This window comes from Mesitornis unicolor, unplaced genomic scaffold (assembly GCF_000695765.1).
Source record: "Mesitornis unicolor isolate BGI_N332 unplaced genomic scaffold, ASM69576v1 scaffold18532, whole genome shotgun sequence".
Taxonomy (NCBI): Eukaryota; Metazoa; Chordata; class Aves; order Mesitornithiformes; family Mesitornithidae; genus Mesitornis; species Mesitornis unicolor.
In genome coordinates, this window is record NW_010168832.1 from 2,233 (window position 1) to 25,972 (window position 23,740).

Genomic DNA, 23,740 nt, shown 5'->3' on the forward strand with positions numbered 1-23,740 from the left:
AGTGGTTTGATAACACATAGTCAATACAAATCTCAGTCTGGCATTTTCCTCTTAAAAGATAAACCCGCCTAGCCACAGAATTCAATCAGAGAAAAGAAAAGAATTACCTTTTATCATTTTAACAGGACGGACATTTCCAAAGAAGGGTCAGACGTGTGTGGTGCACTACACAGGTAAGGCACGTTCTGAATATTCTCTTGATACCAACTGCCTTGGTCAAGAGTGATTTCCCATTTCATATGTGTGTGTTGTATTTTTTGCTTTGTTCTGTCACTCATAATTCATTTGATTACGTTCTGATGGGTTTCCTGAATGTTTCTCTTCTAGCTGAGCAGTTCAGGCTACAGTATCTAGATGTGCATGCTAGTAGATTTGCTAAGTGTCATGTTCAGTGTTGAGAAGTTAACAGATGAAGCTGTAGACCTGATTCTTTAATACATTAAACTACCTAATGAAATCAAGCATGAAACAGTGAAAATGCTGGGTTCATATTTTTCCGGCCTCTGAACTTGATACAGACAATTAACGATTGTATATATCTTAAAAACATGTGTCTGTGTATTGGCAGTAAAATTCATTCCAGGTTGAAGAGATCAATACAAGGTCTTTACGGGCTTGTATGAATCTTAAGTTGAGTTGGTTAATGGAGCTGTTTATGCTGCACCTTTGTGCAGTGGGAAATGTCCTTTAAATTGTTTTGTAACATGTTTTGTATACAGTTATGTAAATTGCCAAAAGATGCAAAGACCTCTGCAGTCTGAGTCCCCAGCTGGTAAGTTCACATCAAAAGCTGCCATTTTATGTGATCTTCTCCTTAAAAAAGCAAAACGTGGGTGATGTGGGGATTGACAGCTACTGATCTGGGCCTCGATCTGTGAGATTGTTTTCTTCTAGCATTCAGTACTACAGGAAAATCCTCACTGGTAACTGTTGCTTGCTTTCAGTTTTGTACTTGGTTCTACAGCTTGCGAGTGGAACAAGGTGGGACCATTCTCCAGGAAGTAAAAATATGTATATTTTCAAGAAGCTTTTGCTATAGTTTCAATAATATCTCTCCTCAGAAGGTTATAAAGGAGATAGTGCACTGGCTTGGGATATAGGATGGCTGGGCTTAAGCTCCTATCCATTTGTATATTCAGAGTATTTTTATTTTATGCGTATTTCTTGTTTGAATTAGAAGTTGTTAAACACACGGATCTCCCATGCCAGTCGCAGCTCTTTCTCTAACTTAGATCTGAAAATAGGTGTTTTGAAACTATTTTTGTGAAGATATGTTTCTCTTCTGGTCCAAAGTTCAAAAGTTTTTATGAAATATATCATTGTCACCTCCCACCCCCTGTTAGTTCTGGATAAATTTAAATGTCGGAACTGAAAAGGGCAAAAAACTTTGAAGCCTGTGGCTCCCACAAAGTAAAATTCTGCTGGATATCTTCAGAGAGAGTGAATGGTGAATGTGGAAAGATAACAAGATGCTGTGTACTCTTATTATTGGGTAATGTATTAGATGAGGCTATCATGAACTGACTTTTGATATGAAAGACTTTATGAAAACCCACTGAATCATTCTCCAGCGTGAACTGTGCTTCCTCCACATATCTTGCTATTGGTGCTGTGCAACCTCTCTAACTCTCGGATTAGAACAGACTTCAGAAAAAGATCATTGCCTTGGTCCCAGCACTGTTGCAATGTCTGGGAAGTCTTCGGTGGTAATATTTTTAAAGGGTGCTCATGCTTAATGGATAAAGTGGTCTGTAAAGCACATGGGAAAGATGAAATATGAATTTCTGGTTTTAAATTAAAACTCTTTTATCTGAATACAATATTAACTTCTTTTTATACTGATGTGATTCTGTATTTGTCTGGGATTCATCTTTAAATGATCTCTGTGTTATTGTTAGGCATCATTGTACTTAATGCTTGTCCTCACCACACTTCTGCAAGTTCTGCTTTAGGAAGTAGGGTAGCTAAGTTACAGAAATGTGCATAGAGCTATCCAGAACATCTGTCTTATCACCTGGAATAGGAGTTAGGAAAAATTAAGACACCTAGGTGCAAGGAAATGATCCAGAAATCCTCCTTTCCACAGCAGTTTAATATTGGGAGCATGTAAAGCTCCCAAGTTGTCTCCATGTTCAGCCTAAGTGTCACACCGCAACTAGGCTCAGATACCTGTAGGGAAGCACTGCAGTCTGCGAAGTGAGGAACCGTGCTGTGCCTGGACTCCACCAAGCTCTAGAGATCATTTGGGTCCCCAGTAGAACCTGACCTCACTGGAGTGCTTGGAGCACAGCTCCGAGTCCTGCATCCAGCAGCAGTGACAGCCACTTTTACTGAAAAGCATAGCCTGTGGGAGCTCTCTTGATGTATAACAGCCAAACAGTTGCTTCAGACATGGCAAACCAATGCTCCGTTGCTTTTTCCACCAGAAAAAAGTCACAGCTATATTTGCCACATCCTTCACTGCAACCATTACATTCCTGGGGAGGGGAAAGCTGAAATTTCCTGCTCCTTCCAGTTTAGCTTGGGACATTCAGCAGTGAAGAATGCAAGAGCCATGGGCAGGAAAAGGAGCAGGCAAGAGGGTGAGTAATTGGTTCAGGCACTTATGTGAGAGTATTGAAAGAGCTGTATTCCAGTCCCTTCTTCAGGATTAATTTTATACTTTTTTTTTAAAGCAAATGTTTTTCACATTCGGTGATACCTAATCATGACAGCTTGGTAGGCCATTTCAGTTCTTGCAATAGTCCTTCAGCTCTGATACCAACACACACACAATGTGGTGGTACAGCTCCTTAGCACAAATGTGGCTGGTTTCCCATGCTTCCCTGAAGGGCTGTGTTTGTGAGCATGTCCTGAAAAAAGCATTGCCTGTCCACTAATTATTCATTTCTTGAGAGTTTCCAGCAAGGAGGAGGAGGAGAAAACCAGAAGAGGTTTGCTTCTGCTGGAGCAAGTTATGAATTTTCAAGGAGACTCAAATGAGGAGTGCACTGTAGGCTCTATTTTGTCTTACTCTCCCATCTTGCCTTCCCTCTCCAGGAGTCCCATAGATGTGATGGAATGGGGAGTGATGGCAGAGAGAGCATGGACAGGAGTGGACTGCTGGCATTACAGGAGTAAAAGCCCTGTAGCCCGCTTCTGAAGCGTCCTCCAGGATCTTATGATTCATGCAAGCAGGGATTCAGCAGGGTAGTTTCTAGTCTGATGACCCTACATGTTCCAGAGAAGTGGGAAGTGAGAACTGGAATCTCCTCAAGATGAAGGAGAGCTGTGATTGAGTTTTACACTTCTGCTGTCAGCGCTCCAGCTATTAAGCTGATATATGTGGCAGCTTGGCCTCTTTCTCTCCTTGTTCAACTAGATGCATAGTTTCAGGAGCAGCCTTTGTATTTGATTCCCAAATGTATCATGATGCCTTAATGGACAGTTCCAGTGGCAGTAGCATGTAATGTGCAACCTCACTAGGAAACAATTTAGAAGGAAGATTTTGTAGGTTCATTTAGAGGAAACCAATTTTTGTTTTTTCTAAGGACTTGTTCTCTCCTGCTTTACAACTAGAGCCTTTCCTGCTTTACAATTAGAGCAGGATTTTTGGATTACACTTCAGAAGTACCCAGTTGCCCTTTCTGACTACATAAGATGCCTTAGTACCTAACTTTGGGACTGTAAATCACCTGCTAATTTTTCAGCTTTGCACAGCCTAGAGTTATGTACACAAATAGATGCTCCAGATCACTGTAGAAAATTAGGTATGAGGACTCTGACAGAACATGAAACCAAGTCCCGACCTTAGTACGTGGCTGAAGAATGTGGTCAGATTACTGTATGTTTTACCTTTGTTAAGAAATAACAAATAGAGTAATTTTTTCTTGTTGGCCAGCATCTGCATTGTGTCTCAAAAGTTACCTGACACAATATTAAAGTAATGGGATTAGTAGATAAGGTAGTGCATTGACACAAAAATGCATTTCCAGCAGCAGTGGTTTATGTCATGTTTTTGTCAGAGATTTCATTGAGGAAGCTTCTGAAAGCCTTTGGCAATCTGCTTACTCTGTCTGGTTTCCATCTGCAAAATGATAGTTGTACTTTGTCTGCCTCGTGTAGATAGATTGCAGGCAATTTGGGATATAAACTGCCTCTCTCTTCGTGCCTAATGTAATGGTGCCCTACTCTTGACTGGGTCTTCAGGTTACATTGTAGTACTGGTAGTAGTACAAGTAAGCAAATTACAGTGTTGTTAGTCCTGGAGTGAGTCTATCAACCAAATTTAAGCATTTTCTGCAGTTTTGTTTCCTGTGATTTAAGTTTGTTGACTCTGGCAACAGGAATTAGCAGTGCAGAGTTTTCAGAGGTTTATGAAGGAGATACAAAATGTGGCTTTCAGTTAGAAACGTCCCTAAACAAAACCTTTGCTGAGGTTGTGAATGCTCTGTCTAGAGACTGTAGGGTAAAACCTGCACTCCAGGAAGCAGAATCCCATTCCTGGCCCTCAAACCAACTTTGGGTATACTGCTCCCAAATCTGCTCTTAGTAGTGAGAGGGCAGCTTTTTTCTCCAGGTTATTCAGAGCTGACCTTCTTTTGTATTGTCCCATGGAAAGGCTGAATTCTTTACCTCTTCATTTTTCTCCTTAGCCACATGTAAGTCTGTGGTAATAATATAATTACCCTTTCTAAGGAACTGATGATGTTCATATTTGTAGTGTGCTGGAATAGACTTATAAAGGCACATTAAGGCATCAGTTACTTATTAAACTGGACTTCGAACAGTGAAGATTTTCCATGGGCTTTTTAGGCTAGGGCAATGGCCACAAAATTGCACCAAATGCATTTAGACTAGACTAGACTAGACTAGACTAGGATTGTGATCATTGTAGGTCCCTTCCAAATGAAAACATAGCCCAACTTCCTGACCACTTCAGGGCTGACCAGAAGTTGAAGGATGTTGTTAACGGCATTGTCCAAATGCATCTTAAACACTGTCAGGCTTGGGGCATTGACCACCTGTCTTGGCAGCCTGTTCCCGAGGTTTGACCACCCTCTCGGTAAAGAAATGCTTCCTGAAGTCAAGTGTAACCCTCTCTTGGTGCAGCTTTGAACCATGCCCACATGTCGTATCACTGGATCCCAGGGAGAAGAGATAAGCACCTGCTTCTCCACTTCAATATTTCAATATTGAGAAGTTGATTTAATTATTTTATTTTAATGCTTGAAGTAAAATTCCCTGTTGAAATAAATGAGTATTACTCCATTTATTTCAGCTGAGCTGTACAAATTCATTCTGGTTTAGGAAGCAGGCCTTTCTTTAAAGCAGAACAAATGATTGTTTTTTTTTTGTAGTAATCTGAGGACAAAATCATATAATCTTCTTCTTTTCCCGTATATTACCCAAATTACTTTATATTGTTTCTTTAGCTTTGGCAGTGGTGTAGTGTTGAGAGATGTGGTTGTGTCTGTGAAGTAGAAAGCCTTTTTTTTCACCTTTTCTATAACAAAATCATACTGCATAGATGCAGATTAACAGTAATTTATAGAATAAACTTGATTTACCATGATTTTAAAAAAGCATTTTCCATTTAACACAATACAAACATAATGCAATTCCCTTGAAATAACTCTTGCCAAAAAGAGAACGGATCTGCCTATTTCTCTTGGATCAAAGTCAACCCAGTCTTAAGGGTATGTAGTAATAGCCAGAGATTTGTCTATGCTCTCAAAAAGACTAACATAGATACAGAATAATTTTGCAGAGTGTCATATATTTGTCTGTGTGTCTCAGTATCTGCATGACTGGATGTCCATTAACTTCATGTGGAAGCTTTTTGTGCCAGGTGAGTGCAGGAGTTTGTTATTTTTCCGGTCCCAGTTTCATAAACATCTGTACCACCTCAGTGGGAGCTGTGGATGTGTCTCTGAGAGGAAAATTGGACCAAGTAAGGAATTTAATCAAAATTCTTTGTCTCCAGGAAGCTGTCTAGCTGGGTTTGAAAGAGAATAGTGAGCACTGCAATTAGAGTTATCGTTAATAAGAATTGTATTGTAACAGACATTATAATTAGGCTTTGAATTATAGCCAGCTAAATCTTGCTTACCTAGAAAGAAATTGTTTTATTGTGCATGTTCCCAAGATATTTTATACCAGGAGAGTGTGATGTCTGTCCATCTTTTGGAGCCTGCAAATTTTCTGTATGTTTTTAACTTAAAGTTTTCTCTCCAAATTGCCCTGGTTTGAAAGAATGACAGTCTTTTACTTCTGCAAAGATCTTGGTGGCAGCTAAGCACCTACAAGCATCTTCTTTCTTTGGTGAATCATAACTGCAGAAAGTAGTTTTAGTCAGTGAAGAGCTCAGTCTTTTGCTGGCTCTCAAAAACGATTTGCAAGTCTTAAAACTCTCTCAATAAGAGGACTAAAATTATCATTTTTGCTTATTTAATGTAGACTGATTACGTTTGGAAATATTTTAGCAGTGACTGATATTCAACCTGATAGTGATCAGAGTCCAGAAGCAGAAGTTCGAGGAGAAGAGATTTCTCCTATGCATTTTGTTGCTAGCTTAGTGATTGATTTCAGGTATAGTACCTGCTCTTTCACTTTTTAAAAATTGACAGAAAAGGGGGCTGTGCTTCTCAAAATTGTCATGAAATTAATGTTTGCAAGTGCTGTGAGGCTCTCTGTAAGAAGAGGCTATTGATGTGAAAAAATGATTTGATGAATAAAAAAGGTTCAGAGATTTGTAAGAAAAAATGTAGCAGCTTCAGCAGCTGAATTGGTGAGTTTAAACTGAATATTCCAGATTGCTGCCTGATAGAAGAGGATCAGCATAATAAACTGTACCCTCAAGTTTCCCCATTTCCTCTTTTGCACTGAACGCTGCATTACTGTGTACTATGTTTCACTGAAATGACTTGTGGTATTAGATGCTATTTGATGTGGGCAAATGAAACAGAAAAGGAGTTTGAAATAATCCAATGGCATCCTTACTGGTAACCTCAGCTGAGAAGTGATGGTTTGATGAAGAATTGGAAGTTTCTGCCCTTAAAGGTGGTCCCTGTGGCATTGAGGTGTTACTTGGACAGCTGCTAATATGCTTTGTGCAAAGAAAGGGAAGATTTCAGGATTGCCTGTAAACACTGACTTGTAGTCATTTAGCAGAAAGACAGGATGAGTTTCTTTCTTGCAGAATAAAGAAGATTATGAAGATTTCTTCAAGGTAACAAACATGGGCACTTTCTCCCCTGACAGAGACTTTTATGTCAGCATGAAAAGTGCTGAATGATTTGGTGACTGGTAGCTTTGATTTTGGAGCACCTACTAACCCTCTACAGGATTTCCTTTCACAGAGCAATTGTAGCATCATGCTCCATTCCTATCATGCGTAGAAATGAAACTGCTAGCAAATAATTAAGCTTCCTACTCCTACCTCAGAAAAGCCTTGAAAAAGTGGATTTCAAGATACTAAAAAAATTCTCACAAAGCAGATGATGTAAAGTACTGGAGAACTAATAGCCTCTGTTCATTGTTTTTAGAAGCTCAGAACTGATCCAAAATAGTGCCACCTTCTAGAAAATTAGATTGCTGTTTTCAAACAAAGTATTTTCACTGAGTCCTTTTTACACTTATTTCCAATCATCCCAGTGTGCCACTCTGCCTACTTACACCTCATACATATGTTTAAAGACTTGGACCTGAAATGTTTGCTTCAGTTCCTGATCATTAGAATTCCAAGTCCTCACAAGAATGACATTGTTTTCTAATAATTTGTGCCCCTCAAAATCAAAGAATTGCTGAAACAACTGTGCAGTGAAGAGTCTTTGTTAGTGTAAAATGTTCAGATGGTTACTGCATCAGCTAAATGATAAGTTCTATCAGCTGGCACCAGTGATACGCTTGTCTTCTTTTATTGACAAAACAGAACTGACATCACCGTATTTACCTAATTAAGAAGTCTAAATTGAGAGCTTGGTTACCTCAGGCTACCTAAACAGTTAGCCTTTGGATGTGCCTCTCTCTTTATTGATTAGATAAAGAGCTTAATAAGGTTCCTAAGTCAGGCAAGTCAGCTAGGCAGGGTTTTTGGAAGGGGTAATATTTTCTTAATTAGACAACGTGCAGTGTCATCTCCCTGTGGCAGATACACAGTAGCCACATTTTGGGTGTATTACCCCAGTAGCTGCTGTGTGGCCAAAGATGTCTGCAGGCTTGTGATCTCCAGAGCTCAGTGCGTTGGTCCTAGTGCTGCAGTGATGTGCGTGGGAGATGCCAGAGGAGGGGAGGACCATTGCCAAGGAGCTCGTGCAGTACCCGTCTTTTGGTGCTGGTAAACAGTTGAACAGGTGGCCTTGGAGAAGACGCATACTGCGGTGGGGAGCAGCGATTCGGCGTTGGCATGAGTTCTGCTGAGTCGTGCTGAACCTGTGCCAAGGTGCTGCTAGGGGGGCTTTATAATGAAGGCAACATCTCTCAATTGAGATATATTATTTAGCTTTAGTTACTCAAGGGCGTTGTAAATCTTAGTTATTTTTTTTTCACGAGACTGCTGGCTGCGGAAGTTTGTACTCCTTTGTACATCACTTAGTGCAAGGGATCTTAAACATTGCAGTCGTGGTGTCATCAGGCAGAGCCCGTGGATCCTTGTAGCTGAGGCAGCAGCAGATCCATGCAGTCAGGCAGCGTAATCCTGTATCCAAGATCCTGGGTCTTCTGAAACTCAGTGTTTCAGCAGTGTTGGTGAGGCACGCTTGATTTGTAGCTCACCCTCTGTCCCTGCTTATGGTATCCCAAGTCTGCTTTCCCCTTCCAGATCTTTTCCATTTAATCCTACATAGTTATTGGTTCTTAGTTGTCACTTGCTGCTCTGAATCACTTCCCTTTGCACATTTAATGATGTGACTACCTTGATTTAACAAGATTGCCTTTTTATTCTGTTCTCAGTGAGAAATTGAAGACTTGTGGCTAGGTAAGGGTGATTTCCTCCTGAACAGAGGAAAAGACCTAATGCTTAATTAGTTCATTTTCCAATCTCTAATTGCTACAAACAGTACACTCACTGATGCATTGGTTCTCTATATTTTTAAATTACCAAAATGATAGTTCAGTTTTGCTGCTTCCAAACCTATTGGAGTTGCTGCTGTTGCAACAATGAAAGTTGCAGCTTTCTGCTGAAATTCTTTACCTAGGAAAAAACAACAGAACCACAAAACAAAGAAGTAGCTATTTGGAAATTACACTGTAATGCTATATAGGGATTGTAGTTATGGGAACTTATATTTTCATTCTCCTCTGTGGATTAATGTTTATGTTATAAGCAGGGATTTTCAGGAAGAGAGGAGGGCCTCATAATTTGAGAGGTCAAATCTATCCATATCCAGGGCACATAAAAGAAAATAGAAATGAGTCACACAGTGGGCAAGTTCCTGAGGCATAGCCATGAAATATCCCCATTTCCGTGTTTGCATAGCCATTTCCAGACTGGAATGTACAATTCTCAGCCTGAAGAATTGTCGTTGTGAAAGCTGTAATTTTGGTGGAAAAGCATTTCCCATAAATTTTATTTTGAAGATCGAGGATGTGAGGCTGAAATCCATAGGCTAGCTGCCAGCTCTGTATCATAGAATCACAGAATGGTTTGGGTTGGAAGGGACCTTTAAAGATCATCCAGTCCAACCCATGCCACGGGCAGGGGCACTTTCCACTGTACCAGGTTGCCCAAAGGCCTGTCCAACCTGGCCTCAAACACTTTTGATGATGGGGCATCCACCTCTCTGGGCGACCTGTTCCAGTGTCTCACCACTCCCATCATAAAGAGTTTCTCCTTGTGTGCAATCTAAACTTACCGTCTTTCAGCTTAAACCGTTGCCCCTTGTTCTGTCACTGCAGGCCTTGGAAGAAGGTGGGATGGTAATCACAAAAACCATGAGGGAGAAGTCTTCCTCAGTGACATCTGTCGTTCATGGTGAAACTTGGGTTTGGGTGTGAGGTCACTCTCTGGAAGTGTCTGTCTCCACTGACAGGAGCAGGAGATGCTCCTCTGTCGTGCTGCCTGTGTGACCAGCTCCCCACACCCTCTGTGTCCCACAGTGGCCAGCTGGCTACTCTGGAAAAGCTATGGCTGCATCTGTTCCACCCTGCCAGGGGAGTTTCTGAAGTGCACAGACAGCCCCATCGATAGCTTTTGGTTTATCTTCTGCTTTGAATTTTCTTCTGCTGTCATTTGTTTCTTGTCTTCGGTCAAATAAATAGCAGGGACAGGTTCTCAGCTCTTCCTTAGGTCAGTCAGCATTGCTTCTGCACAGCACAGCTGAGGGCTATCGTCTAACGTGGGTTGAACCCATTTTTGCCTTTTCCTGGCTGGAACTCAAAAGTCATGACCTTTTATATCTGAACACTGGGGACTTCCAGAGCCTGTCACTATAAGAAGAGGTGCTGAAAGGGGATTGGACCAGGATGGAAATGCCTCATTAAAAAATTATTCTTACCTGTGCCATTAAGAGTTGTTTTGTGTGAAACTATTTATATAGTTCAGCTCCTATTCAACATTTATTCAGATTCCTGTCTGAGAGTGTAGGAGTTTTAAAAGCTTGTGAGTCAAATGCAAATTCAGGGTTGATACAGTCATGCAGAACTGCCATCATTAATCCCCCATGGACAACTTTAAAAGTTGAATCTGAGCAAAATGCTATACCCTTCATTCATAAATCCCTTTGGAAAGGGAAAAGCATTGTTTACTGCCCTTTAAAAGACAGGAAGATTCAGAAGGGAAATTATTTGTCCAGGGAATACAGCAAGCCTCTTACAAAGCTGGGAATAGAAATTCATGTGCTTTTAAAGTCCTTATCTATTATATTTACCACTAGGCTCAGTCAACTCTGTGGAAGAGCTGTTTCTTTTTTTCAAGACCTGAGAAGTCTTTAACTTTTGAGAACAAACTGTTTAAATTAAGATGAACAGTGGAAAATCACCAAGTACTTTAGTTATTATTAGGTTTTCTGTCTCTCTCTAACCAGTCCTGATTTCATTGGTTACATAAGCATTGTAAACAGATTAAGGGCTCAATCCTTCCCTGCTGTGAAGAATAATAAGGGATTTGATTGTAACGATTCTCTTTTTTTCAATAAAGTAACTAAAGCTTGCAATACATTGATTCACTAAAACTGCAGGGCCATTTCTGAAGTGCTTACGTCAGACTTGTTACCATAGTATGTCAAAGCTCTTCTTCAGATGCAGAACTTCCTAAAGCTTTTGGGAGAACAATATCAAAGAAAGCAGGCTGGACCTGAGAGAGCTTCTGGCTATAAACACAGGGACCAGAGGTGATGGAGAGCTGAGAAATTACTTGGCTTGCAGAAAAAAAGCAATGAAGTCTTGAGCTGGGATTTTTCCAGCGTGGGAAGGAACTTTGACTGACTGCGAAATTCCTCTGTACTGTAATGGAGTTATACAACCTGTAATCTTCCTGTTATTCAGTCTGTCACTGTAGGACTGGCCCATTTGTAGACTACAAAGCATTTAAATGATGACAGCTGTGTTAGGCAGCAAGGGACATCGTTAGCCATTGTGTTTATAGAGGGCAGAGAGATAGGAATAGCTCCCAGTCTTCAGTGCTTGCCACATTTACTTTAGATTTCAGACACCTCTGCGCATTTTGTGGACAAGCAGCTGTGTTGAAAAAGCGGGGGGGTACTAGGGCAGTAGTTATCTTAGCTCTTCTTTTTCCTTTGAGAAAGTGATGTGCAATAAAGGCCAAGAGGGTGCCAGCTGATAAAAGCCAGACAAATGTGAAGTGTTCTCTGGATTTGATGTCAAGGAGCTGTTGTCCAGAAGCACCATGAATGAGTGAATGAATGAATATCCCCAATGTACCCTTCCAGCACACCCTCCTGTTCCTCTCTTACTACATATAGGAGCATGCTTCTTCCTCTAGTTTTTCTAGAGTTGTAGTAGACTCATAGAAAAAATTTCCAGTCTGTTTGTTTAGTCCTGTGCAAGTTTTATTACAGTTTCAGTGTTACTCATCGTGCAGCTTCTCAGCACGTTCTAGCAGTGCATTTAGTGATGGGACTTGTTTTCTGATTGCATCCTCACAGGATGAAGCAGAGCACATCCAAAAGAACACATGAGTGCAGCCCACATTTTAAAATATTTCTTGTTCTGCAGCACAACTGCCTTTTCATGGGTACCAAGGTGCTACCACTTGAATAGGTAGGGCTGAAACAGTGGGTGCTGTTTCCTCCTGCCTTTGCACCGCTCTGTCCTGCACATAGAAATGTTGCAGTGGCTGCTCTGTAAACTGGGCTGAAAATCTGACATGAATGAAAATTCAGTTGAGGAAGGAGGGAAGAAGTGGTTGTGAAGGACAGCAGGGCAGCAGGCTGGAAATGCAGAGTAATGGAAAAAACAACAGCAATGCTTGTAATCCAGCACTGCTGCAGATCCAGACGTTTGCAGAGGTGTGGGGGATCAAGGCGCTGTGGGGGTTGTAGAGAAGAGAGATCTGTCTGTGGGAATGAGGGGCAACGTTTATTTCTGGTTCCTTCTCACATTTCTGACCTGTCAGACTTCCCAGTAGTGTGCAGTTTGGGGACCCTCCCATAGCACACTCTCAGTCTCTCTATTGCAATAATGTACTGGGACAAATATCTTTTTGTAGGATGCTTCATATAGTATTCCCTGCTGTACTGGGAACTATCTAGTAGTGTCATTATTTCTTTAGATGAGTGGTCTCAGAATAAATTTGTTTGACTTTTCTGACAACAAATTTCTTACATGAATCTCTTGACTTAAGCACATTTTTGGTGCACAGTTGTTTAGAGGGTGGGTGGAAAATTATTTCTGGGCTGAGATAATGGTTCACAGTAAGGAATTTTACCTTGAGTAGGCAGACAAGTTGTCTATACACGGGGAAAGAATTATTGTTATTAATTTGTTTAGCAATACAGTGTACATGATTTAGTTTAAAGGAAGTGTTGTTGCCTTTCTACTGAGCAATTGCAGATTTCAAGCCTTTATAATTAGCTTCTTATCAGAAAATTAATCAATGTCACTAGCCAAGGTAACTTCTGAACATGACTTGCATAAACCTGTCACCGAGCAGGATTCATTGGAACTGCATTTGTTCCTGATCAAGGAGCGGTAACAACCTGGATGTGATAAGCCCTACCAGGGTGAGGTATTTAAAGCCCCCACCTTACCCTGGAATAGTGGCAATGCTGCACTAGGTGATCTGCCTACTTCCTCCCTGGCCCCTGCCAAAACCAAAAATAAATTCATACATCTTGGATTTAAAAGGCAAGAAACTGTGTTTTCCTGAAACTTTTACTGCTTCTCATGTAACAGTGTTTGCCAATTTAGAAATGTGTCTTTTGGCTGAGCCAAGTAAGGACAGACTCGATGACTGCCCCTGCATATGAGGAAGATACTTTGGACCTTTTTTATAGTGAGAAGCTGCAACTCCTGCATGGTGTCCTACCCACTGTTTGCCAAACAGCAACGGACAACTTAGGAAAAAATGAAATCAGCATACCAAATATGTTTAAACTGTGCTGTGTATTCTATACAATAGACTATTGTATTAGCCTAAATATGGGATCAGCATTTATATATTTAAGGTGGATTAGTGTGGATTTTTACAATTTGTTTTCCTGCTCTTGGATTTACTTGAGTAAGACATCTCTAATAAGGTGTATGTGTGTGCATGTACGCTTGAAGTATAAAGATCTTAGATCGTAACGTTAAAAACCTCAGGTCCAAGTGGGTGGGTTTTTTTCTTAGTAGTCAAAACGTTTTAAAATGAATTTTGATTCCTGTTTTTACTCAGTATTTGAGCTCTGAAATTTGTGATGTTAAATTGTACCTTGTTCAGTCGGTCTCTCATCTGTGTCTTTGGTCAGTAACAGTGGCAAAATTCTGCTTTTGGAATGGAATGGAATGGAATAGAACAGAACTATTTCAGTTGGAAGGGACCTAAAATGATCATGTAGTCCAACGGCCTGACCACTTCAGAACTGTTCAAAAGTTAAAGTGTGTTGTTAAGGACATTGTCCAAATGCCTCTTAAACCCTGACAGGCAATTTTGGGGTTATGGATAGCAAATGTCATGCTCTCTCTCCAGGATTAGGTGTACAGACGACTGGACAATGTTTACAGAGTATCATAATGTTTTCTATCATGATCTGCAAGGAATACATGATACTTCAAGTAAGAAACTAAATAAGATGCAAAGTACACATAGCAGTGGATATAAAAATGGCTTTTTGAGTAGAGGACTTTTCAGTGGCCTTAAAATGGACTGGTGTTAGCCCCACTCTGACATTTGTATCAGTGGAATGATACCAAGGTGGTAAAAACTAACAAATCCTAAATAAAAGGTCTCATCCCATAGGTCATTGATACAGAGTAATAGGGATTATTGCATAAAATGGTCACAATTCAATAATACATTTCAGTTTCTGTAAAACCCTTTACAAAGTCCTAGGTGGAAAACAAAGATTGAAGCCTGTGCGTACAGATAAGGAGACTTTGTCATGCGAAGCAGTGACTTTGAGAAAGACTTGGTGGTTGATTATGAACTGAGCACGAGCTCTGGAGCTGTTCTTTAGCCAAAAAGCTGACTGCAATCCATGACTATATGAACAGGAGCACTGAGGAAAAGGGAGGAGGTCCAGAGGCCTTGCACCCTTATGGCTGTTTTAAAATTAGTGTGCTGAGTTTTGCAGTCTACAGTGACAGAGGTAGAAGTGCTGGGGAACTGTCCTGAATGTAAAATGCTTAATTTATTCAGCAGTGGTTAAGGGATGGTTTGGTACTTACATGAGGAACAAAAAATTGATAGAACAACTGAATAGTTCTATTAGTTCACCAAGTTACATTAAGATATCATAGCTGGAAAGTGACATTTTACAAGTTCACCTTAAAATAAGGAATACATGCGAACTGGAAATACTGATTTATAAGTGAACACTGATCAATAATTGCAGTCAGTTCATTGCCTCGAGAAATCTTTAAATCAGCTCTAACTCAAGCAGGAATTATTTAGTGAAAACCTACATCCTGCATTAAAGTAGGAAGTCAGATGAAGAGATTGCAAGGATCACTTCTGGCACTGTAAGTGCATTAATTAATAGTTTTGTCATGTATTTTGGAAGCTTTGGTTGCATTCTCGTTTAGTTTTCTTTTCCTCATGTAGATCAGTCCTAGAGGCTTCACATCTTTCCTAGATTCATAACTTTTAGGACTGGGCTGGCAAAGAGTTTGACTCCTCTCATACCAACTTTTGAGCTGGAACTCATTTGTTTCCCTAGGTTTAATCACATCAATTATTTTTCTTCTTTTGCATTTCATTTTTTTTGTGTCCATATCTTTGATATGTTTTGCTGTACAGATATGGATGAAAACTACAAAATGGTGTTGTTCAAAATGTTACCAAGTTTTTGGTTTTATGATGGTCAAATAAATGCTTTGCCATGGGTAGAATTCGCTGGCATCAGAGGACAATCAGCATTTTGTAGGAGATGCTCCATAGTGTGAAAAATGAGCTGATCCAGAGCTCTGGAGCCATATATATCCACTTGCATTCTAATTATCAGCTTGCATTGAGCATCCCTAGAATTGGTCACTTCTCTAAAAAGTAAATGGAGCGTATTAAAAGGTGATTAACAAAATGACTAATCAATTAGGGAATGTAATATCCCATTTCACTCATTTTTCCATATTTAGCCAGAGGCCTCAATTATGTTTTTTCGCCACTTTGGTTGATATGATTTTTATTAGGTAGTGCTTGTTGTATATGAAAAACAAAATAGTTGCATTGAAAAGGATGGGTATTTGACTTCAAGGTACGTCTTTGATGTGGGGATTACTGGGCAGAAACGTTTGATCGCTGCTGTGAAGCTGACCAGACGGCTGTAATGGCTCTTTCTATAAAAACAGGTGAGTGTTAGAAATCCCTAGCAGAAGACAGCAGTATCTACGAGAGGGGAGGCTTTCCGTTGTGATCTGCAATGCACAGAAATATTTGCAGCTCAGGAAGACTGACAAGCCAGCGTACTGTTCAAGGTAACACACACTGCTTGCATAAATCCCCTTGCAGTCATCGCGTCTCATTTAATTGACATCCCACTACTTTGTTTTTCTCTAAAATCCATTTTTGACTGAGTATTCTGGAAAACCCTGCTGTAGCAATTTAGCACAGGCAAAGTAAGTTTTGGCAGCAGCTATTTTCAGGAGCCAAGGCTGGCCATTTGAAACCTTGTCCCAGCTTCAGCTCTGCCCTGTTTTGCAGCAGGACCGCTCGACTTCTGATCCGCTGCACGCTCCCACTCACGGGGTGCGTGGTTGTGTGGTTCTGTATGTCGCACCAGCATCGGGACCGTGTCCTGTTACAGGAAAACCATGCGTTGGCAAACAGTGTTCACAGTTTGTGCTTTAAGTGTACCTCAAGGACATCTGTGTATGGTAAAAATAAAAATAGCCACACCAGAAAGATAACGGAAAAATTCTCTAGACAGTGACTGTAAGATACAGTGATCCCATCTGAAAATACGATGCGTACCTAGCACAGAAGTTCACCTTGATTTTAAAATCCTGCTAACATGGAAGGTGTTTGGGGACAAATCCACTGCAGGACCTGTGGTGTGAAAGGTGCAGGCAGAGGTAGATGGAGCCGTGACATGGCTGGGGGCTGCGCGGACACATCAGGAACCTGGGGGTGCCTGCATATCTATGGGGAAAGTGGTGCATCTGTGCATGGCGCATAGATGGGTTGGGTTTGACTTTTCACTTGATCTCATAGTATTTTTGTTCCGTTAAAGTAGAAAATGATACTCGCTTTGTGTATTTCTAGACCTAGTGATCAAACCAAATACACAGCAAAACCTTTGTGAAAGACATGAAAATTCTCTTCTCTGTTAATGTCACACAGCGATAACTCTCAAAGGCAAATCCACCTGTAGCCCTGATTTTGCTGTGCACCAGTCATGATATGAATTTTATTCCTGAATTATATATTCATCATTATTTTCAGTACAACTCACCTAACTTTTACTTGTGTTACACTAACCCCTAGAGGTCCCACTGGAGGGTTTCATCACGCTATGCACAACTGACATAGTGAGGTTAATTTTATTGAGTGGATTTGGTTCCCTGTACCCCAGCGTTCATGATTCATAATTTCTGTTGTCAGTAAATAGTGAGATAATGAGAGAGCAGGTTGACAAGGGCAGAAATAAATTTAGGTTTAAAACGATGGATGTGCCCTGTGAGCAAGTTCAGCCAAGGAGGACCTCGATCTCTTCCATGGGAATTGCTGGGTCAAAGCTGACTCAGAATTCGTATTTATGAATGCTCTATCAAAATGTAAGCACGAATAATGACAAATGCTTTATTAATACACATATTAACTGGTATTTCCACCCAGTATTTCTTAAACTAGCTAAGCACTGAAGTTGAGAAGAACGATACTTTAAATTCCATCTGATCAGAATTATGGTTACCTGCTGTGATGCAGTGTGTGTTCTTCATACCAGGTAATAAAAAGACATCTTTTGTACTACGTGGACGTTATAAACTTTGCAATAGTCTTGTCTGTCCATTTCCTCACTTTTAAGTGTTGGGTTTTTTTAAGTGATAGATGTCATACATGTTTTCACACAGCATTGCAGCTTAGGAAGTTGAACTCTTAAAGTGAGATGTTTAGGCGTTGAAGTGATGTAACTTTGTGACAGTTACACTTTGCAGAAAATCTAGGAAAATATTTATAGTTGGAAAGGTTTTAAAATAATTTAGTTGAAATCAAAGGAGTTAGACGCCCAAATGCATTTGAAATGTCCACAGTATGACTACTGCACCTTTAGACACCTAATTATCTTCAAATATGGTGTGTGTACATGCAAAAACTGCACCATTTGTAGCTTGTGTTGTGTTTTCTGACATGGATGTGTTAATATATGTGGTGTGAGCATTGCAGAGGTATTGAGAGAAACTTGTTCTCTTCAACCAGCATTTTTATATGATGGAAAGTGTGTGTGAGACCAGATATTGCGTTCTTCTATCCTGGTAGGTGTGGCATTTTTAATCTGGTTAATAGATCCTGCATTTTATATACTTTTGCAGTTAAAAGAAGATTGGGTGTGCTGCTCTGTAGCATACACTGAGTGTTTCTCGGTTTCTGATGTTATGACTCATGGGGACGGGAGCATTAGACATTTCTGGTCAGATTAAATGAAGATTGGTCCCATTTAGCTTGCAAATTTGAGTACCTGTTAGTTTATTTAATAAAGATTTTGACGGCCTTTTATTATGTGATTCACAGGCTTAGGAGACGTGGCACGTTCAGGGCTTAGCTCCGAGCATCTGCTGTGTTGGAGACAAGCACGTTCTCGTTCTTCAACACCACCCCAGGCCATGTCTATATTGCAGCTGACGGGGGCTGGGGTTGGAGCGGTTGTGTGAGCCCCCGCTGCCGATCACGGCCGTGCCCCACAGGCCGTCTGCAGACTGCCCGTCCGGGTGGCCAAGGTGCCTGGCAGAATATTAAGCTGCCAGACAGGCTTAGACATAGAGTCCCCTGGGCCGTGCCTGGGGTTGCACTTGCAGTTTCGCTGTCTGAATATAGAGTGAGTCTGATCCACAGGGCAGCCTTTGGGTGACCCTGGCATGCAATGTGGAAATAGCCATAGTCTCCAAGCATAGCCAGCTCTCTAAACTGGAAAGTTAGGTCGAAGATACATGGCTACGAAGGAGAGGGAGCGCAGTTTCAGCCGAGGAAACGTCCATGACCTCGGCATGCCTCAGCCATGATTTTGTAGCTCTCCCTGGTGATAATCCATGTTGGCTCAAACCCCAGCTGGGATCAGACAGGTCAGCCCCTGCTTAGGGATTTCTGATTGGGGAACAGCAACAGACCTCTAAACAGAAGGAAAAGTATGAAAAGTTTTAGGATTAGACTGGGAACGATAACGTTTGGCTTGGCAGTAGTGATGCCACATGCACATGCAGCGTTGAGGAGCTGCTTCCTCATGGTACCACGTAAAACGCTCATGGAACAGCATCTGGCTGCATGTCAGAGCATTTGCCCAACTTGCAAATCTACGCATGGCTCTGGAGCCAACCACAACTTGCTACTGGCTGCACTGGGCAGTTTATTACTCCTTTTATTTAATCTTACTTTGGGCAGACTGAGAGCCTGATGACAAGAATGTCCAATGCATGATCTAGCTTCTGCAGATGGTCAGGACATGCCCATCTAATTTCTTGCATGTAGGGGCAGAGGGAGAGACAGCAAGGAATTTAATGGGCACTGTAGAGCAGTCGCAAGGAGCACCCTGCTGGTATTCTGCAATGTAACACGAGAGTCACACAAGGCAAGTGGGGTTTTATCTGTGAGGACCCAAGGTTGTGTTTGCTTCATGGGTCTCCTTAGGGCTACCCTCTGCCTCTTGAAGGCTGCATGTTGCTGCAGTCTGTGAGGTTACGTCACTGATGTTATTTTCTTAGAAGAACAGGTAAATAGAAAAGTACTCATTTGCACATCCTGGCATGAGTTGGACCTCGGGGCTCCTGTATTAAAGCTCAAGGTGACTGAGAAACAGAAGATACTTCATTATTTAACCTCCCAGTGAAGGGACATGTTTAATTCTTTATTTATTATGTAACTGCTTCTTCAGAAAACTTCTGTATTTTTCCATGCATGTCTGACTCTCTTTCCAGTTATTCTAGTAAACACGGGTGTGTAGGAAGGAGGGGAATAATTGCTTTTTAAATGGTTGAAAATAATGCAATTAAACCCCTGTAATCAGATGCTACAGGATGTGGTTATTCATTTCAAGGTCCTTTTTGCTAAAGATCTATCCTGCAGTGATCAACCAGTGGCAGTTCTTCAGCTTCAGACATAAATATTCAGGAAGACAAAGCTGGGGAGGTCTTCAGATCAGATTTATCCATGCCGTTTAAGGGTGGAGTGACAAGATCAGCTCTGGAAAAGCAAGGAGTGAGCTCGCTAGTTATCACAACTAAACAACCATTTTAATGATCCTTTGACTGCTTTCAATGCAGGTGCTTTTGGACAAAATTCTGCTCTCAAACACCCCACCCCCCACACACACTATAATTCCCACCATTATTTTTTTTATAGCATCATCATTTCCGGGAACAGAGAAAAGCGAATTTGATTATGTTTGTATCATAGCATCATTCAAGTGCTCCATTGTGCTTAACTGTGCAAAAACCAGGTTAAGAAAAACTCTTGTTCCCAGGCAGCTGAGAAAGGTGAGCTACAAAGAACAGAGGAGGAAGTGACACCATCAGATACACACATACATATTACTATTACATTTATTTTCTATTTTCAAAGGTAAATAAAGTAAGAGACATCTCTCAGCCAAATAATCCCTTTAATAACTCATTTTTCTGTAACGTTAGGACACATCTGGGGGTGGAGGAGAGGCGCTTATAGAGGGGGGTGGCCTCGGAGAGATGCTCAGAGAGAAAGAGAGCATTCAGGGCATGGAGCACAAGAGTCAACACCTTCTCCAGGTCTCCCAGATAATTTTGTTTGTTTTGAATGTGTTTTAGCCCACTGGCAGCCTTGCCTGCACTCACTTCAGAGAGGTGGTTACGCTGTAGTATGTACAGTACGACTATTAATACACCCTGAGGGAAAGGGAGGCCGGTGTGGTACAGGACGTGTGAAGAGGCGTCTTGTGCTGGCGGCAGCGTGGTGCAGTCATCCCATCCTGTCTGCGGCTGTGGGGAGCGGTCTCTGCGTGGCCGTAAAGCGCGACGGGCCAATCATTGTAATAAGCACTTCAGGCAGAGTCTGGCTCCCCCCATTCAGTCTTCCTCCTCTTTTGGTCTGTAAATATTTGTCCTGTCCATATTTCTTGTTGGCACAGAGGCACCCAAAGAAAGTTCTCTTAAGCCTTTGCTTGCATATTTGGCTTTGGGCCAGTGAAAGTTAAACCCGATCATCTTGGTCTCTTACTGCCCCTGCTAATTCTTGTATTTTTATTTTTTTCAGTAGTAAAGGATGAGTCTCTTCAAGATGGGACGGAATTTCCTAGGGGAAGGCTGGCCCTGCCCCAAGGCGTACGCATTCAATAGCATGTGCTGGTGCAAGTAAACAGCAGGATGGAGGGATTTTTCTTCCTTTTGTACACACTATCCAATTTGTTCCTTGGCACTTTCCCCACTCACAGGGAAGGATGGCTCTCTCTGTATACAAGCCAAAGCTGGATTCATTTATTTTTGCCTTCCTTCCTCTAGCTATCTGTAGCAGACACACCAAATTTCCAAAAATGAAGGTGTTAATACAAGTATCGCTTACTGCCCCTCCTGCGACATCTGTGCTGCTGTTATTACCAAGTTACCCAAAATGAGGAAAGCAATTTGGATGAGTCAGGGAGTCTGCCCTGACTCAGACTGTTTAATGTAGGAGTGTCTGAGGGTCATGCATATTTCTATTAATACAGGGTCAAACTTGAGTAGGGAGCTCTGGTTCGATTTGCCTATTTTTAGCAAAGTCACACCAATGCAGCAAAACCAGCCAAGCTAAGCCTGGCTCGGTTTGCTGTGAATTTGTGTAAACAAAAAAAATTAAATACAATCATTATCTTAAGGTAATGAAACGTACTCATTTTACTCTGTGCTCAGCCAAAGTGCTAGTTTTTCTGTCTGTGGTGGGGAATTTTGTACAAGGTCCTCCTTTATTCTTGCAGCCCCTAATTGTTATGACCAACTAGCATCAGTTGCTCTGCTTTTGCAGTGGAAAGTGTTGAAACCTAACTATTTTCATGTCTCATACACAGATTTTTTTTTTTCTTCACACAAATTAAATCCTGAAGACCTCTATTGAATTCTGGTCCTTTCAAAGTGTATTTGCAAGGACACTGAGAGAGACTACATCATTTCTCCTCCCTACCCTCTCAAAAGGCTCTTGATGCAAGGACAAATGAAGAAAGAGTTTGGATCCAGAGTGCTGTTTGTTTATAAGAAGTTGTGGGTAAATATTCTTACTGTATCTTTTGTGATCCCACCAAGGTTTATAAGTCCTGAGTCCAGCAGAATAATGCGATGTCAGAAAACCTTTATGGTGCAAGGATTAGAACTTAGTCATTTTCTCGCTTCCAGGATGGCAAGTTGTCTTTAAACACAGCAAGTGAAGAAAAAACCCAACAAACCATAGCAAGAAACTGAACAGAATCTCTCTGGAGCTAGGGAAAATGTGCATAGGAGAGTAGAAAACTGTTACAGGAAAGTGTGTGGTGGGAAAAACCCTGTATCCTAAGTCTCGTATCTCTGGAATGGCTCAGTGAGAATTTCTCCTGGGCTGGGACAAGCTAGCATTGCTCTATTGACCTTTTTGAGGTTCAACTCATCTACCCTGGCTTAAAATCTGACCTTTTGTGTCCAGATAGCAAGGTGGCATAGAACTGGGAGAGATCAGAGCAACACTTCCTAATCTCCATGAAGGCTTCTGAAGCAGATAAAAAGGTTGAGCTCCTGCTTTGCGTTCTTTGACACTTTAGCAGAGCACACAGGATGTTGAAGTTGTCTGAATGAGAGCGGAACAAGGGTTAGAAATTCTTGTAACCTTAAAAATACAGGTGATGCTGATTTGTGTCCTCTTCTGAGAGCTTAAGTGATTGAGAAATAAGTAACCAAACTAATACGGCCCAATACGCTTAGTCTGGTAGCACTGTCCCCACAAAGACAGAAATAAAGATCATATCTGGGCACCAGCCTAAAAAGGCTCTGTGGACTGGTAAACAAATTTGGGATCAGATAACGTGTTTTCCCAGTCACTGGGACAAAGTCTGTCCGCCTCAGAGTAAAAACACATTGTGCTGCAGCTAGAAATGCTGTCTGTCAGCTTCTTCACATGTGTGAAAATCCATATCATTTTTATGACTATGTGAAGCATTAGATCATCTGAAAAAAATGACAAAAGTCTGTAGTTTAAATTGGCCTCCCCTCTTTATTAAGCAATACCAAGAGTCAACACAGGTGTTGGAGCTCACCCTGAGGAAGTTTGGTATTTGCTTTGAACGTGCACAGTGCATCTTCAAAATTCAAACTTGATGTGGAGTCCAAGGCAGATATATTCAGACACACAGTGGAGCCCATGTTATGTGACAGCCCAATGCCATGCTCTTAGCCTGTGAGGCATTTGTAGCAGAAATCATCCTTGCACCTTGGCAAACAAGGCCTTTTTCTTCTTTTTTTTTCACTACTATGGCTTTACCTCTAACCATTATTAGATTACTAGTTAAAGAATCTGGCACAGAGCTCAGGCTAATCTGAGAAAATAGAATTGTATGTATCCATGAATGCAGCAGCTCTGAAGAACTGAGATCGCTTATGTATTTATTGGGTGTGGATATGATGCACCTTTAGGCTGTACCACAACAATATCTGTATCACTGCCTTTCCCAGGGTCATCTGTGATCAGCCTTGCTGATAAGATTCTATAATTTCCTCTTCCTTCCCATCCTCCCAGTCTTACTTGCAGCAGGAAGATTTTTTAAAAAATTATATATATATGTGGGATTTTTGAATTTCTAGTCAACAATATCCTGGGAGAAGCAGCTTTGGCTGCTCCACTGAAAAAGTTGCTCCAAGATGATGTCATCTGGCAGTAGACACCAAAACAAGATGTGGTATTGCAGCAGCTAAAAATGACAATCTGCAATGCACCAATGTTTAGGTTTCATGGTCCTATAAAGCAATTCTCTTCAAAGAGATGCAACTA

General features: G+C 41.2%; 1 protein-coding gene across 1 annotated transcript in view; it reads left to right on the plus strand.

Annotated features, from left to right (window-relative positions):
* Window positions 1-23,740, plus strand: part of LOC104536525 (peptidyl-prolyl cis-trans isomerase FKBP1B-like) — a 43,381-nt gene that overhangs the window by 2,132 nt on the left and 17,509 nt on the right. The window contains exon 2 of the mRNA XM_010179164.1: window positions 59-173. Within this exon, the coding sequence (XP_010177466.1) occupies window positions 59-173 (115 nt within the window). The remainder of the gene's footprint in view (window positions 1-58; window positions 174-23,740) is intronic.